The sequence below is a fragment of the Halictus rubicundus genome, chromosome 11 (assembly GCF_050948215.1).
Source record: "Halictus rubicundus isolate RS-2024b chromosome 11, iyHalRubi1_principal, whole genome shotgun sequence".
NCBI lineage: Eukaryota > Metazoa > Arthropoda > Insecta > Hymenoptera > Halictidae > Halictus > Halictus rubicundus.
Window position 1 is genome coordinate 5,978,514 of NC_135159.1, and position 16,670 is coordinate 5,995,183.

Consider the following 16,670-nt stretch of genomic DNA (forward strand, 5'->3'; position numbering starts at 1 on the left):
TATTTTGATTCCAAAAACATTAATTTTGCGCGTTTAGTTTCCGAGATATTTAATTTTTTTGTTTCAGAACTTCGAAGTTTCATTGCAAGATGGCACCATGGTCATTTGCGTCTTTTGGCGCAAAAATTGCCATTTTATTAAATATTTATTCATTGCACGATTTCTAACGCAGTTTTTTACTTAGTATAGATACATCGAAGTCCAATAAACAATTCACATATTTCAAAATATTTTTTATTACAGCTTAACTCTGTCATTAACATTTGAAAAAATTATTTCTTGTTATATGATTAATCCCTTGCACTACGATTTATTTTACGGTTACAGTAATTCAAATTTCGAACACTATCTGTTCTCCAATGTCTCTATATCGACAACGACAGAGTAGAATTACATTTCATTTTATAGAATATTGATAACGTACATATTTAGTAGATTCTGTTCGAAATCTTCATCTCGTGTCTGACTCGATGTTATAGTGGAAAGGGTTAATCTGTGAGGAAGGGACAGAAAAATAATGAATTATACAAACTGATACAACATTTAACTTTTTGCAATGTAACAAATGTGGCAAAATATACCTTGTATTTATATACACGTGAACTAATAAATAACCAACATCGTTAAAGCTTCTCTTATCTGAACCTTTTTAATACTTTTAATACAGTATTGTAGACATATGTTTTAGCATCTCTGCCCCATAAATAATCTATGTGATTGAATTTCGAGTATTCGATCTTTCGTGTCTCTAACACATTTGGTAATCTGTCAACGAGTTTCTTTATATCAGCAGGATCAGTTAGAAAATCATTTTCGCTATAAAATATAACTATTGGTATCTTCACTTTCTCGAGATCATATTTTGGCGGCTGCGTCGATCCATAAATTTTCAAGTTCTCTGTCACTCCACAATCGAATTTGCGGAACGATCCTGTTGAAAAACAACAACACATAAGATTTATATAAAATTTAAGAAGATATTGATGCGTACGATTGGACAACTATTTTACGACATGATTTGTGCACTAATTAATAACTTCCACGATTTTTAATAAAAATGACAGAAAAATTTGTAATCGTTTCCTTTAAATTAATTTCTAAGTATTGCATTGAAAACGCATGTTTATACTAGAACATCTCATTAACACGAGAATTTAAATTAAATGAAAAATTACCTGATAAAATGCTCTGACTATAGTGAATAATCTGCTTAGCAGAAGCACCAGCTGGGAAGTGTCCTAAAATTAAGGGCAACATAGACTTGTCCAGTTGGTCACTACCAAACCCAGCGATCATGTAAAACCAACACACACAGAAACCCTTGGTAAGGCTACCTGGTGCATTTCGAATGATTGTGCCTAGGGTACGGGCCTGTAACCTGTTGCGGGGGAACCACTGATGTACATTGCAATAAGAAGATCCCCACTGAAACATGCTCGTTATAGGTGTGGCAAATCTAAACCTTGGGAAATCCCCTGACCAGAGGTGGATTTATTTATACACATCGCTTGAATTATTACTTTGAAATTTTTCAAGATGTAGTAAAATAGTTTGTTTTAAGAGGGTATAGCCAAACAAGCATGGTAAAATCTATATATACCCAGATTTTCACTTTAGAGGAAATAATTTGTATACGAATAAAACAATTAGTAATTAACTATATCAACTTGTGCTTAAACAACTATGTTACTTCACAAAAATTACGAAATCGTTTTTCTCAGTTTTCGAGTAATTTAATACAAACGAAAAACTCAAATTTTCAACTTTAACAATCGTCTATTAGTTATCGTAATCTAATTCAGGCATCTGTTAATTTCAAACATAATTTCTGATGTACATATATGAAAGAATTAAATGGATATAATTACAGTTAAGTTTTAACTTTGTTGCAGTGCAACCACCTCCGATCATAATTGAAAAGTATTGTAAATATTTATAAACGTACCTCCATTATGACCTGAAAGCGAACAACGAGCTTGAGCAAAGGGCTCCTGTGATTCGAAAGGAATGCTATTGGCGCAAGACTAATCATTCCTTTGATCTTGCGATTGTATTCAGGTTTCTCACTGGCCATTACATAAAATGCAGTTGTACCTTGACTATAGCCTATGTAATAAAGTTCTGAGTATCCTGTGTGTTCTAAAATATAGTCTATCGTTGCTGGTATGTCATAGAGGCCAATTTCATGCCAGCTAAAATATTAGTAAAATTATTCATCTATTCATTTCACAATCTCTATTATTCATGAAATATTTTTCAATTCCAGCAACTTAAAAGTATACTTGCCTGAAATCCCAAAATTCTTTATCTATGGTTGAGTACTTCTTGTGTTTTTTGGAGTATGTATTTCCCCTTGCGTTTCCCAACCAGACATCATATCCATTGTCGCATAGAATGTATGCCAATGCCTTCTTCGGACCCAACAGTACCCAATCAGCCGAACTCGATAACAGTCCATGATGAATGAGGATTGGTACTTGAGCCTAATGTTTAAAATTATAATATGTTTAGTGATAGGGCAAGATAACTTTCTGCATGAAGAATTAAAACGATTATTGTTACCTCTGTTACATTTTTATCGTTTAAGTTCTTCACGTCAGTCTCACTGAGACCATTACTTGGGTTTCCTTGTGATTTTGGAGGAAGAACTCTGTGTACATCTAAGCAATATCCATCTTCGGTCCAGATGTGATGCGTCTCTGCTGTGTAACCATGAGCTCGAATAAGTTCAGGCTGAAAAGAATTATTGTTATTATTAATATTCGTAACAAACATCTAAAAAATATATCAAATCTGTTGTACAAATAAAGCTATAATTACTCGATTCAACAAAAATATTACTAACATGATTTTGCTCAAGAATATACAGTAAAAAACAAAATTAAATAGATGTATAGTACACGTGAGAATCAACGAAGATGTATTGAATAAATATAACTATTATACAGTGTCTCAGTTAAATAGAATCACCTAGATACTGTGCTATGAACAATTATAGGTCCAAACAGATGTTTGCATTTTTCACAAAACCTATATATTTATGTAATATAAGTTTTATATATTTCCATTTACATTACGAAATAAATGTTAACAAACATCATACAATAACCATCATTTGGAAATATTTAAAAAGAAACAAAAACTTCTGATGTAACTGCGCTTTAAGCTATGAATAATACTCATGATTGCTTCCATAGTGATTTTGTTGTTCGGGTGTTGTATTTGCTGATTTATTTGAATATAATCGAGTGTATGTTTCATCAAGTAATAATCAAGTTTGTCAAGTATGTTTCTTTTCCCCATTACATTGCAGAGGCATCAATCAGAAAGTCAAAAAGTGTTGTAATAGACTTTGCAATGGAAATTATGGACAAACCACGCAAGCCAGTTGATCTGCAATATTTTAGACAACTCCAAAGCATGCGATTTTGAAGGAGATTTCATAGACTGGTGGTTTCAAATGATGAGTCAATTTAATTGGTAATGCAATATTTGTTTTGTTAGGAAATGAATTATGCAGTCTGGCAAATGTGAATACCAGAGAAAGGAAATATTTAGAAATACGTGATTTTCGATGATAAGAAAAGGTTTAAACTTGATGAATTTAATGGTTTCGATTATTATTGACATTACTTAAGAAAAGAAGAAATGGCTTTGTCATGAGGAGTACAAGGAAGGGGATTAACTCTTTGCGGTCGAAGTCCGGACTATGATCGGTACTGCTTACTTACTGTTGAATAATATTGTAGGTTTATAAAAATATAAAAAATGATAGTTCATTTAACTGACGCATATGTACTTACATAATATTTATATATTTTTTAGGAGATAAATGGCTGATGTGCGTCACCTATTGATCAAGAAAAACATAATTATGACTAATGGAGAAGATACACTTTTCACTAATTTGACCGCAAATAGTTAATAATGATCGGGATTGTCTTCTTACATAATTTTAAAATACATTAATTAAAGGTATGGAAGGACAATTTTCAGTAACACCATAGTTCCATCCATACAACAAATTTTACTAAGAAGGGGTTTCAAAAATTTGAGATGAAATTATTACCATCTTTAACTTAACTCTCAACTTGAACTTTAAAGATATTTTTCAGCTAAAATTTAAACTTATACATCCGAGTTACAAATTTATACATTTTCACAACAGAGAATCTAACGTTTATAAACTTTCCTCTTTCGGTACAAATGAACGCGTATAAAGCGCATTTTTAAAATAAGGACATTGACTTTTTGAAAATTTAAAAAATGCGCTCGAGTCTACGATTATTCACAGCACTGTCTTATTTGTTGTTGTATACAAACACGTCTCCGACATTTCACACTCTGAGATTAATACATAAACATAACGAATACGTAAAACATTAATTAAAACACACCGAATTGTCATAAAATAATATCTTTCATATTCACAGCGACGTTACAGCGGCGTTTTACTAAAGTGAATGTAACGTTACCAACAATGTCGCTACAAATATTGTCTAAACAAAGTAAAGAAAAAAGAAGGAATTTACTGTTGTCATATGAATCTCATCCTGATTGGCTACTGCGCTCATTATACGAGCAAGTAACGAAAGGTGATTTCCGTCACGGAGAAACAGCGTCAACTTTCACCAACAGTCACTTTGTTTCTTGTCGGCGATTTTCCTTTATCTATGACGGTGTTTTCCCCGAACAATCGATTAAACGGCAAAAGAACAATTTTTTCAAGACTTTGGACTTGTTATTCTATGAGAGTCGAATGATCGAGAAATATCGAAACGATAATTTTGCGCTGTTCAATCCTCAAGATATACAAACTCAGAGACGAACGGCTCACAACACGCTCGCAAATCGCAAAGCGCACTGCGCTACATCGTGCGACGCTGTAAGATGACCACCCGCGATGATTCACGCGCACGCGCACGCGCTCTGATTTCATGAACTTTTCTACTAATAGAGAAGCGTTTGACTAATTGATGAAATCGGCTGGCTAAGGCGTTCCATTTCAGATATTACATATCGCATTTCCCGTTACAACTTGCCATTATTACAGCAGCTTGTTCCCATTGAGTAAATCATTAGGCATGCACAAGTGTCCGTTATAGTGTCCACTAGCAATTTTTTACTTCAGCTCTAAAGAACTCGAGTCTCGGTACCCTATTATTTATTTTCACAACTCATCCATTTGATATTTTAATACTGCGACATTTGTATTCATAATACGGCCCCGATCTATGGACAAGCGGGCACGCGGGCACTTAGGTAGTACTGCGCACTATTGAATTGACTCTTCTACAATATATTATTTATTTATTAACCTTCTGTATGCTATGCCGGAGTCATTCGTGATTCATCGCGGTGGTGATAAGCTCGAGCTCGAATTTTATTCCGATATAAGACGACGCTTTTTATTTCGAAGTAAGAAAATCGCTATTCCCTCTTTCCGAGCCATCGCCTTATATCGAAAGAAAACTGCAGTGAAATATCGGCGTGGGTCAGAAATGACTCCGGCATAGGTCTAGAACTTGCAAGAGTTCGAAGGTTAATTGTTAGGGTTCGATCGGATTTCTTGATATCGGAAGAAAATGTATATTTTAATCAATCGATTACACTGTACACGTGGTTGTAAATATCTGCATGGGAGATTAATGCGTAGCATCCGCTTCTAAGAAATGTTATGTAGGAAGACGTAAACATTGCGGTCTTCAAGTGGAACAACATGATAGGATATGTATCGCATTTTCCCTTCTTAGTTGCAACTCTACGCAAGAAATGTTAATATATTACGCGTCGTGAAAAGTTTCCAGTAAATACATAGTATTTAGTATGAATAGTTCAGTTCATTCAGTACATAAAATCGGCTGCGGAAAGATATTAAGAACCTCTGAAATGGAAGCCGATCTAAAACTGTTTGAAGAAAAGTTTTCTATTGTCAAAATTGCTAGTCTTAACTCGAAGTAGTTATAGCATAAAGAAGAGTTTCGGTCGCCCTACCGCGTTAACATTACATCGAAAGCGAGTAATTTTAAGCGTAGCATCTAATTCGAAAATGTCCGCTAGACGAATTGACGAAAAATGTACAACGAATTTTACGGAAGTTGTAAGCACTCGAACACAATTGCAGAGGGAACACGTATTAGCGAAATGGCACCCGGACTGTCCGATATATTATTTATTTTTGAACTTGTAGCGTTCGATCGGTTAACACACCTTACTCCCCAAGGACAGTAATTTATTCTACAAGTCTATTTGTGTGTTACTGAAATATATATGTAATTGTTTCCTTTTATTGCAATTATTTATCGCGACAACATTTAGACTAACGGGTAATCGTTTTTTGTTTCGACCATTTTTTTATATTAATACTACTTTCGATAAGTTAACTACTAGCAAGTATAAAAGGTTAAGAAAGAAAACTTTAAAGGTGCCCAGTAAGCAAAATGCTTTGAATCTGCCACTAAAATTTGACACGGAAGTGCCATCTATCTGCCGCCGCATTACCATATGTGCCTGTTCGTGCCACACTTTGGCTTCGATCAGCCTTCGTTATAGAGGGCAGGTCCGTCGCAATAAGAAAGGGGTAACCTTGTTCTGAAAGCAAATATCGGGAAAAATCGGAATAAACGACGAGAGGGAAAATTGAATTTACAAACGTATTTATTTTAATCTTAATTTATTTTTATTTTACATATATTTGTATTATATAAATTTATTTGTTTCATATTTATAATCTTAAGAAAGAAAACGAATAGACAATAAAATTTAAAAAAATGAACTGTACAAGTTACACGAAGGAAATAAAAATGATATAAAATTCAATTATCATAACAAAACTGTTATAAAATAAAAAATAAATATTCAAATCTTAAAATAATGGAAATAAAACCCTCGAATGGAAAATAAGGTATGGGGGCGCTTAAGAAGAGTTTAATTAATTTATAATACATAATATAGGTCATTAGGCATGGGCAGCGCGGACAGCACACCACTCTTTTATAGTTTCTCCTTCCTACAAACAAAAAGGGCCTTACATTAGGACGCAATATATGTTCTGTTCTCATTGTACAATAGATATATTTCGAAGAAAAATTTTTTTAAATTCTAGAATAATGTATATACTCACTTTCAATTCATTAATCAACTCAAAATAATACTGTTTTGACATTTGTTCTAAATTACTTACGGTGGTAATCCTGGTAGTAAAGCATTCTTGGAAAAATAGGTATCTGAAATAATTAAAAATATTTGTGAGTACTATATAAAGACTAGAGTACTAAAATAATACTATACAATACTGCACAGAAGATATTATTGATTATAACATAAAGTTATTTGTTTTCCATGCGTATCTATATATAATAACAATACAATTTATCATAACACGAGAAATATGTAATGTACAATGTGCAACTTGGAATAAACTATACTGTTTCAAAATGAACCAGCACAGCGATAACCTACTGGGACATTCCCAATATGTTACCGTCTTCTTCATCCATCGACGATTCGCTGGTGCATCAGCAATAAAACATATAATGTTTTAATACGACTGGAATTTTTTTCTCGTGGAACGTAATGCCTCCATTTGAGATTATCAAGTTTATGTCAGAGACAAATTTTTGAAGACAATTGTTACAATCCTCTGTTTTTTGAGTGCCTTTATAAATCCCTACTACAATGGGTTTACTATTTAAGATATTTACAATTCTGACTTAAATAGGCCAAATTTGAATTGTATTGGAACTATCTAAACTACATCCATCCACATGAAAATATAATTGCAACTCTCCAGGAATTATTGGAGAACATTGAGATAACTGTTTAACTATTTCCAACTCTACATCAAAATGAACATACTCTCCTGGTTCTACCACAGAGGTGACGACACTGGTACATGGTATACTAATGAGCGTTCTTATATCTTTCGGCAAACTAGAAAAACACGAATGGGTACGTAGAAGAGATAAGGTGTTGTTCCCCTGAGTGTGCGTTAAATTATTGTCCACAAAGCAAGATGCTAAACCATCACGAAATGATACTTCTGAAACAGTACCAGCATATTCCCAAACCACATCATCGCATGAAAAGGTAGAAGACGAATCATGCGTGAATGAAGATGTGGTGGGAATATTAATAAGACTTTCATTACTATTATTACTGACAGGCACGGATAAAGAAGACGTGCTGGGAATGTTCTGCAGATTATCAAGATTAGGGGGACTTTGTAATTTATTGTCACGTGAAAACTTCCTCAAATTTGAGGTTATTTCGCGCCGAATATTTCGTTTCTGCCTAGCGCTTAATTTATTATAGTCGGTTTCGCGAAAACCGACTTCTTCAAAACTCTACGATCCATGGGGGTAAAAGAAAACTGAATAAAGAATATACAAAATATATAATAATTTGTTACGTGTATTGGTAACAATACCACGTGGCAATACTTATCTGGCGTCTTCTCTGCTTCTATCCTTCCTTCCTTCGAATCCACTGCTCATCCAGTCTTCACCGCTTCAGAGTTAATTTACGAACTTAATAATTAGTAATTAACTAACAAAGGAATCACTAATCAAACAAGACGGAATCAGTGCGCGTGTCGAAACACCGACACCTTCGTCGTGAGAGCTGTTATTCCCAGTCTGGTGTCGCAAACTGCACTGCGCATGATCGCGTAACGCGCAACACCTAACATACGCGCATCATAAATTAAAAATTATACATATTATGGCTTTAAAAGAAATTAATGAATTAAAAATATTCCGTCATCCCTTTCCATATACTTCTTTCAATCTTCTTCGAATCCACTTCCTCTCGCACGCACACTCTTCGCGCTCTTTTCTCTCTCTCTCGCACACTCGCGCTCTCTCTGTCTCGCACGCACACTCTTCGCGCTCTGTTCTTTCTCTCTCGCACGCACACTCTTCGCGCTCGTTCTCTCTCTCTCTTTCTCGCACGTACGCTCTTCGAATTATACAACACGGCGCTTTGTCTTTCACGACACATTGTGGTGTTTACGCATCACTTTATCTTTATTACGCATTGAAACTTAAATAAAATACCTTTTCCCACCCTACACAGGAAGATTTACTTCAATTTTTACCGATATTTACTGTTAGAACAAGGTTACGTCCGTTCTTAGTGCGACGGACCTGCCCTCTATAACGAAGTCAAAGTTTGGCTCCCATGCCGCATGATGCCGCATGGAATTTTACCTGTAGGCTTCGCATGGATGTGACAAACATCTGCCGCCGCATTGCCTTATGAATTCCACGACACACTTTGGTGTCACAATCAAAGCACAGGAGTTCCAAATTCTGCTTCGAGCAGGGTTTGGTACGAAATACATAACTCTTCTGCTTCGAGCAGGATTTGGTCGAGTAGGCATTTGGCTAACTGGGTGTAGATTCATCGGAGTCATTATTGTTTTTATCTGTATACATTTTATGCGTATATATAGGACCACTCTATAGATTATGTTACATAATTTGATCATTATTGTATACATTTGTTGCCATTTTTGGTTTTTAATATATAAGGTTGTCCTAAAAAATTCTTTCGTAATGTGTACGTTTCACATTGGTTGGATAATTCAAGCATATATACAAACAACGCGATTATCTGTTCGTAAATGTTTTATTATTTTTTAAGCTTCCTGTTATTTAACCACGTTAATTGCATTATTAAAAAACTATTCTGACTTTATACTGTACGTATCGATGAAAAACGATACGAACTTTCGAGACAGTTAATCTATTACAATTCTTCTATAATATCTATAATAATGAACATTTCTCAAAATTGACTATATTTTCTTTTTCACAATGTTTATTGTCAATTCTTATTAGTTCTTATGGAATAAATTTGAATAATTAGAGAGCTCTATATACATTTACATGTTGCTAGTGACTAATGTGGGCACATGACAAGCGTTGATAATAATTATTTTTCGTGAAATTCGCGGTTATCGCAACATTTGAATTTCATTTAAATAATGATGAACAATATTTTTACCAACATAGTTGCGTGACAATCAAAATTACCCTAGTATAGTGACATAGTTCGTATATGTGTCGTTACGTGCCAGCACATGTCATTGTCAGTAAAGATTTTCTTCCGTTTGTGTCATATGATCAATTTGTGAATTGATACTAAGTTATAGGGAGTGCCACAGATTTTATAATTGGTCTTTAGAAACGACAATGTTGAAAACACTTTTTGGCCTCGTAGCTGTTTTAGTCGCAGGTATGGCTTTCGTATGAACCATAACAATATTCACAATTTTATCGAAATATAATTTTACAATAAAAATAGCCGATTTTGAAATCCTCGCGTAAGCATTGTCAATTTTATGAAACAATATTTCTTTGTTAATTGTAGTGAAAGCGAATGGAGATTTCGTGGTGCTCCATAGTCCGAGCACCGTACTATTCAACGGGGAAGGAGAAGTAGAGCAAAGCTTCCTTACAGAAGTATTTACGGCTGCTCTAGGTTATACAGCTAAGCTAGTATGTCAATCATTTTTCTGCAACATTAAAGACATAATATTTTCAGTTTTAATTGTAGACTGTTATTATCATTATAGAGAGGAACATGGAATGGTATGTCTATTACAGACCCATTCAGGCTTCCGGAAGCCGTAGTTGTAATGGCGATAGAAGGAATAGACTCGTTAGATATACCAAAAGGCACACGATTTCCTTTAAATGTCAATGAAGGTGAAGAAACCACATGGCAAGCCTTCAGACAACGCCTCGACGAAAGAGACGATGATAATATTTTAGTGAGGATCTATTTGGGTGATGGTCTTGATGCTGTAAGTGTTACAACAAAAATAATAGCTTGATATTTGCAATAAATTGTAACCTCTGTATGAAATTAATTCAGCTGGGACAGTCTGCTCTTGGAGAACTCAAACCAACTCCCATCGATGAAACATCTTTGAAAGCATTGAACTTACGGAAGGAGGAAGACAAAAAATTCCTTGAGGAAGTGCAGCTGCTGCATGCAATTGCGAAGAAAGCACCTTCTGCTATTAAACCAGACTCGAAACCCGACGTTTACTGGCTGGTTGTATCTGGTCTGCAACCTGTTTTCGATGCGTACGGAAGTAATTCGACTAGTTCCAAGGAAGCCTTGGTCTTGCTAAATAATGCCTTAAACATGGTTCGTGATGCATTCATCGAAGCTTATGATGGCCAGGTATAAATTTTTTAATATTATTACAACATTCAACTTAATGCTATATATTGAATTACACTGTTCAACCTAAGAAATATTCATAATGTTACAAAAATATGATAATTGAAGATATAATTACCAAAAATATATATTATACTGAGGAAAGTCTATAGAATCGTTTTACATAAGAAACATTTACATTTTACTTTCATGGTTAAAGCAGAAAAAATTCTTAAAATTTAAAACTTGACTAATTAATAATGTTTTAATTCAGGTATTAATTGTGGCCTTCACAAACGATGCAAGTAAAGTGCACCACATCCGTTCAGTCACTCTTGAAAGGCAGAGACGAGAAAGTGCAACGGTTCGTATCTGAAATTACATAACATATACATCAAACATAATTTTATGATGAATAAGGATTTAAATACGTACATTTATTATTGACACATTATTGAAGCTCGAAGACAGATACTGTAATGAATATCACTTTGAGAATACAAACATGATCAAAGAATTGTACCCATACATAATCATTTATTTCTATGTTAATAGTTTTATAATGTGTACACTTAGTGTTTGGACTATTTCACTATTAAAATAACAATTTTTTAAAAGAGATGCAAATAAAATTCTAGTTGCCATAAAATGTGTTGTATTTTAGCTTTTGAAGAAGTTGCTGATAAGGGTGGCGAATTGGATCTACAGATCTCTCGCATTCTACAGTTATCCAACTTGATTATTTGTTGGACTGTAGTTCGATATGTTTTTGTAGAACAGACATAACACCATCTTGAAATGTTTTATAGAGTATTGTACTACTAGGATGACTATTAGGACACATTACATTTCACAAAAAATTGCTTTCCATACAGCTATTTGACTTTTACAACAGAAGTAATACCCACATATGCTTTTAATACGTGTGAACAGTAACATTCACATGCAAGAGCAATAAAAGTTATGTCAAATTTGTAACGACTGTGTCTAACACCACTATCTTTTATAGGATAATAAGATTAAAAGTGTAGGATCAACTTCGGAACTTAAACAGCTGCACAATAATACATATTTTAATAATAATAATATTCAAATTAAGGTATGTTAATACTACTGCATGATTGAATACTTTATCGACAGTGGGCGAATATTTTCCAACTAGAGATAGCATCTTGCATGTCTTCTAAAAATGTTTTTGAATTATCATATATATATATATATATATATATATATATATATATATATATATATACATATATAATATTTCTGGTATCCAGGACTTCAATATATTTTGTTCTGTTCTGTGTGTTTAACAAGTTACTAACATCGAAACATGAGTCTAGAACTGATAACAAACGCATTTTAACATTCAAGCTTTCCGTATTTCCTTTCGCACCGCTTTCAACTTTTAAAATAATACAGAATACATGATTAAACTTTTTCGCTAAATTAATACATTTGAAAAGTACACTATTCTTCGATGATGCAAACGAAGCTTGAAATACAATACAAACATTTACTATGCATACAAGTAAATATCACAACAACATACATTTTAAACTATGATAGCTGAAAAGCATAAAAATGTATGGTTTGTTTTTCAAAAAAAGACACGTGAAACATACTCATAATAGCTGTCAATCTGTGCAATGCGCTAATGTTGTAAATCTGAAATAATAGGAGTGGGCTGGACAGCTATTATGACTATGAGGATATTTTAGATGTCCTCTTTTAAAAAAATAGACTATAATAAACAAAAGCAGTTTTTAAAATTAACAGGTATATATTTTATGCATACATCGTGTAACATTGATCAACTAACAAAATATATTTGTTGATATAACAGAATCAAATTAACAGCGAAAGTACACAAAACACATATCTATCAGTTAGTACAAAAAATATAGACCAGTTGCAAAAAATATTGAAAAAAAAAGGGAAGAGCTGAGAAAATATGTGTCAAAAATATTACAACTACTATACGCACCTAACAAAGTAACATTAAAAAGTTGTTATTGCAACTATACTTTATTACTGAGTTTTGAATGCGTTATGAGTAAACATTCCAATGCGCCAATTATTGGTGGCAGACAGTTCTTTTGATGCAAACAGAAACAGGCCAGCTACTGTGATCGCATAAGTTTGAGACATGCAACATAAGTTGCTTACATAAATATATATATATATATATGTGTACTTATAGCAAAATGAAGATGAAGAGAAAAAAAATGAAGACGAAGAGGAGTCGATTACAGATAGTACTAGTACTAACGAACCCAACAGTGACACAAGAGACACTACCGTAAATAGTGATAGTGGAGTCACTGAAACTGATCAAGATCAGAGTAATATGGGGGAAAACATGAACTCTAACACACAAATTACAGGACAGGTATCACAAAGACTTTCACATGCATTCTAGAACCTCTTCTAGAATTATAACGATTTCCGAATAGTTTTATTGCCTAGCAGTTGTTTTTTTGCTAAAACACTTATAGAGTGTCCAAAAAATGGAGAAATCCTCACACATTTTTCCAGTTTCGATCTTTCAATGCAACGCATACAAATTTATAAATATTTTTTGGACATTCCACATTTTAGTGACTTTACTTATGTTTTGAATGCATTTAGTTTGCTTCTAAAGCAATGCTTCTTAATATTTTTTAGAAGTATTGTAGTTGCTTCCTTGGGACAAAACTTTATTATGCATGAGAAGTGTGATACTGTAAACTATTTAACAATACGCATGATATAGTTCTGTTGTGAACAGAAATGAAAGTCATAGTGGCCTCAACATTTTATTAAATTCTTTCACATTTTGGATATCAGTTTTTTTATATGAGCGTTCATTCTTAGAAATTAATTTTCAAAACTATTATATGTATAATGCTATAAATGTACTTGCTGGAAGAGATACAAAATATTCCAGAGCCTAACTTTGTATCTATACTTATTAGTATTTATATTGTACAGTGTGCTATAAATTGATATTTCTTTCAGCAGGCATACTTAACTTGTAATAAATTAATAGATGATATTTTTTGCACGTTAGTGACTATTTGGTCACAGAGTAGTGCTTAACAGGTAGCCTTCTATTTCAAAATAGTTGAACACTAGAGGCTTCCTATTTTAGGTGTTAAGAAACTTTGAACAATTTTAATAAACATACAGATTACTTAAAATTGTTGCAGCTTGATGTGTAAGGCGATATTAAATGAAGCTTTTTGTTTCAGGAGTTCCAGAACATTTCGAAAAAGTACTCGCAGAACTACCCAATCATCTTCAACATTATTTTGTGGTTTGGAATCATTTTCATTTTCTCGCTTCTTGCCATTTGCAGTACGTATCAATTGTAATGAATGATTTGTACAAAATGTCCTTTTTACTAATCTTCTTTTTGGTTGTAGTTACCATTGGTGACATGGATCCAGGACGTGACTCCATAATATACAGAATGACTGCCAACCGTATAAAGAAAGACAATTAAATGTATATACACTAGTTAATGATATTCTAATTAAAACAATTTGTTTAAATGTGAGCTGTATTTAAAGCTACTGACTTGATATAATACAGCTATTATAATGTATGTGCATGGCAGTTGCGTATGATGCATATGATCCATTGAGTATTCCTTTGTTGTACATTTTCTAGAATTGTTAAACAATTGTATTGAATCCATGTATAATAACGTGTAAAAACCTATTTACTATAATTTAAGTGTAATATAAGTGGTTACAGATTCATAGTAATAAATATCAACACCGTTAAGAATGTAGCTGCGAAGTAAAATTATGGCGACACACGCTTTGAATCCTTGATATTGATTCTGAGTCGTTCTGATTATGAAAATAATATGATTTTATATTTATGTTACTAATCATGTGCTTCCTGGGTTTTTGTGTGAGCTATGAAAGTTTTTATTTATTATCAAATAAGTCGAACAGTACTTACATTAACAAATATATGGTAAAACAAATGTTATTTGATTTTAGAAAAGTGCATAAAATTTAAAAAATTTAATGAATCAATTAAAAAATAATTTTGTGACATCTAAGTTATAATTGAACTTGTTCTCGCTACATTCATAAACGTGACTTTTGTTCTTTAATTTTTTTATTACATTTCAATTATTTCCACATTTTTAAAATTTTCGCGCGCAGTTTTATTACCCTCTTCTATTCAATGCTTCAGAATAAGGGATGAAAATATCAAAAGAAGCGGCAACACTGTCCATAAGTAGACTGTCGAGGTCACATTAAACATGGAAATACGAATATAAAAAATTCCAACAAAAGTTTCGTCTTTAGCATCCTATAGTTCATGCTTCAAATTGATCACCTAGACAATCTACAACGTTCCAGAAAATGTGTAAGACTTTTTAAGGGATGACTCCTGAGGTGATTTGAAGTAGCTTTTTCCTTAACAAAAATGTTTGTTGCGACTTTGTTTCATAGAAACCACCAGCCAATCAGAGAGCGAGTACAGCAGACGAGACCCGGCGCGGCAGCAGCAACGTTCAACGTAGTGTTGAGACATCTATAGTTTCATAAATACAAATTTGAAACAATTTCGAACTAAAGGTGAAGACATTTTTTGGAAATACTGTACAGGCTCGTGTGGACAGTGAACAGACATCCGAGATGTGGCAGGAAGCAATTGTTACGTTAGTTCCGAGAGGAAATTGTCTCTCTGGTCAGCTTTTTACTTTTCTGATCCTTATTATTTGCACAAGTCGACATTCCTAGTGTTGTTTGTGCCTGACGTAAACATTAGTCACTGAATTAAATAATAATAACTCAAAAACGTTTCCGTTTGCGTCATCGACTTCTTCACGGCTAGGCTAACATTGTGGATTGTACAGGATGTTATGGTCGCTTGTAGAATTTGTGGATTTTTTAAAAATTTTATACCTCGCGAAGTAGGCGTACTTGATGATTTTGGACAACAGTATAGAAGACAAAAACCTAGGATAATGTATAAATTGACGAAATATCAACGAACACCAAATAAAAGTATAAAAATATTGTATTGTATAATTGAGAACTGGTTTTAAATGCAAAACTAAGTAGTTCTGAGGAACAAATAAGTCTATTTTTGTTGGCAATTTATGCTGATAATTATTTACCGCGTATCGACGTAACTACTCGAAAGGTTAGACACACTTTTGTTATTTAACAATATTATCATTAAATGCGACGATTCTTCAAGTCAATATGAGACAAACATTGCAGTTTTCACTTCGTTTTAGAAAAATTAGTGTTTTCAATATCGGTTTCGACAAGAACTAGTTTTTCTTGTCTAGTTTAAGATAAAATTAAAAAGTGCGTATTACATACAACTTCACGGAGATATTGGTACCACAGACGACGTTCTGCAGAAATGGGTTTGGGAACATGGCTGCTACCTCCTTCTAGTTTAAGATATTTAGCTAAATTTTTCAGCAAACATTAATGAAGTATCATACAATAAGATGTACATACTGATTTTACATA

General features: G+C 33.2%; 2 protein-coding genes across 3 annotated transcripts; one reads left to right on the top strand and one right to left on the bottom strand.

Moving 5' to 3' along the window:
• Positions 1–630: 630 nt before the first annotated feature.
• Positions 631–4,882, bottom strand: LOC143358532 (lipase 3). Its single transcript, XM_076795711.1, has 6 exons — positions 4,533–4,882; positions 2,563–2,733; positions 2,287–2,483; positions 1,946–2,192; positions 1,176–1,425; positions 631–931 (listed from the first exon to the last, which is right to left on the bottom strand). The coding sequence occupies exons 1-6, from the start codon at positions 4,572–4,574 to the stop codon at positions 636–638; spliced, it is 1,203 nt and encodes a 400-aa protein (XP_076651826.1). The 5' UTR covers positions 4,575–4,882; the 3' UTR covers positions 631–635.
• A 5,197-nt stretch (positions 4,883–10,079) lies between these two features.
• On the top strand, positions 10,080–14,953 carry Atp6ap2 (ATPase H(+)-transporting accessory protein 2). 2 transcript variants are annotated; one of them, XM_076795709.1, is made up of 8 exons: positions 10,080–10,239; positions 10,375–10,502; positions 10,580–10,810; positions 10,882–11,196; positions 11,450–11,539; positions 13,379–13,567; positions 14,409–14,514; positions 14,583–14,953. In XM_076795709.1, the coding sequence occupies exons 1-8, from the start codon at positions 10,197–10,199 to the stop codon at positions 14,660–14,662; spliced, it is 1,182 nt and encodes a 393-aa protein (XP_076651824.1). In that variant the 5' UTR covers positions 10,080–10,196; the 3' UTR covers positions 14,663–14,953. The 2 variants fall into 2 exon arrangements, with proteins under 2 accessions (XP_076651824.1, XP_076651825.1); XM_076795710.1 differs by lacking the exon at positions 13,379–13,567.
• Positions 14,954–16,670: the final 1,717 nt, after the last annotated feature.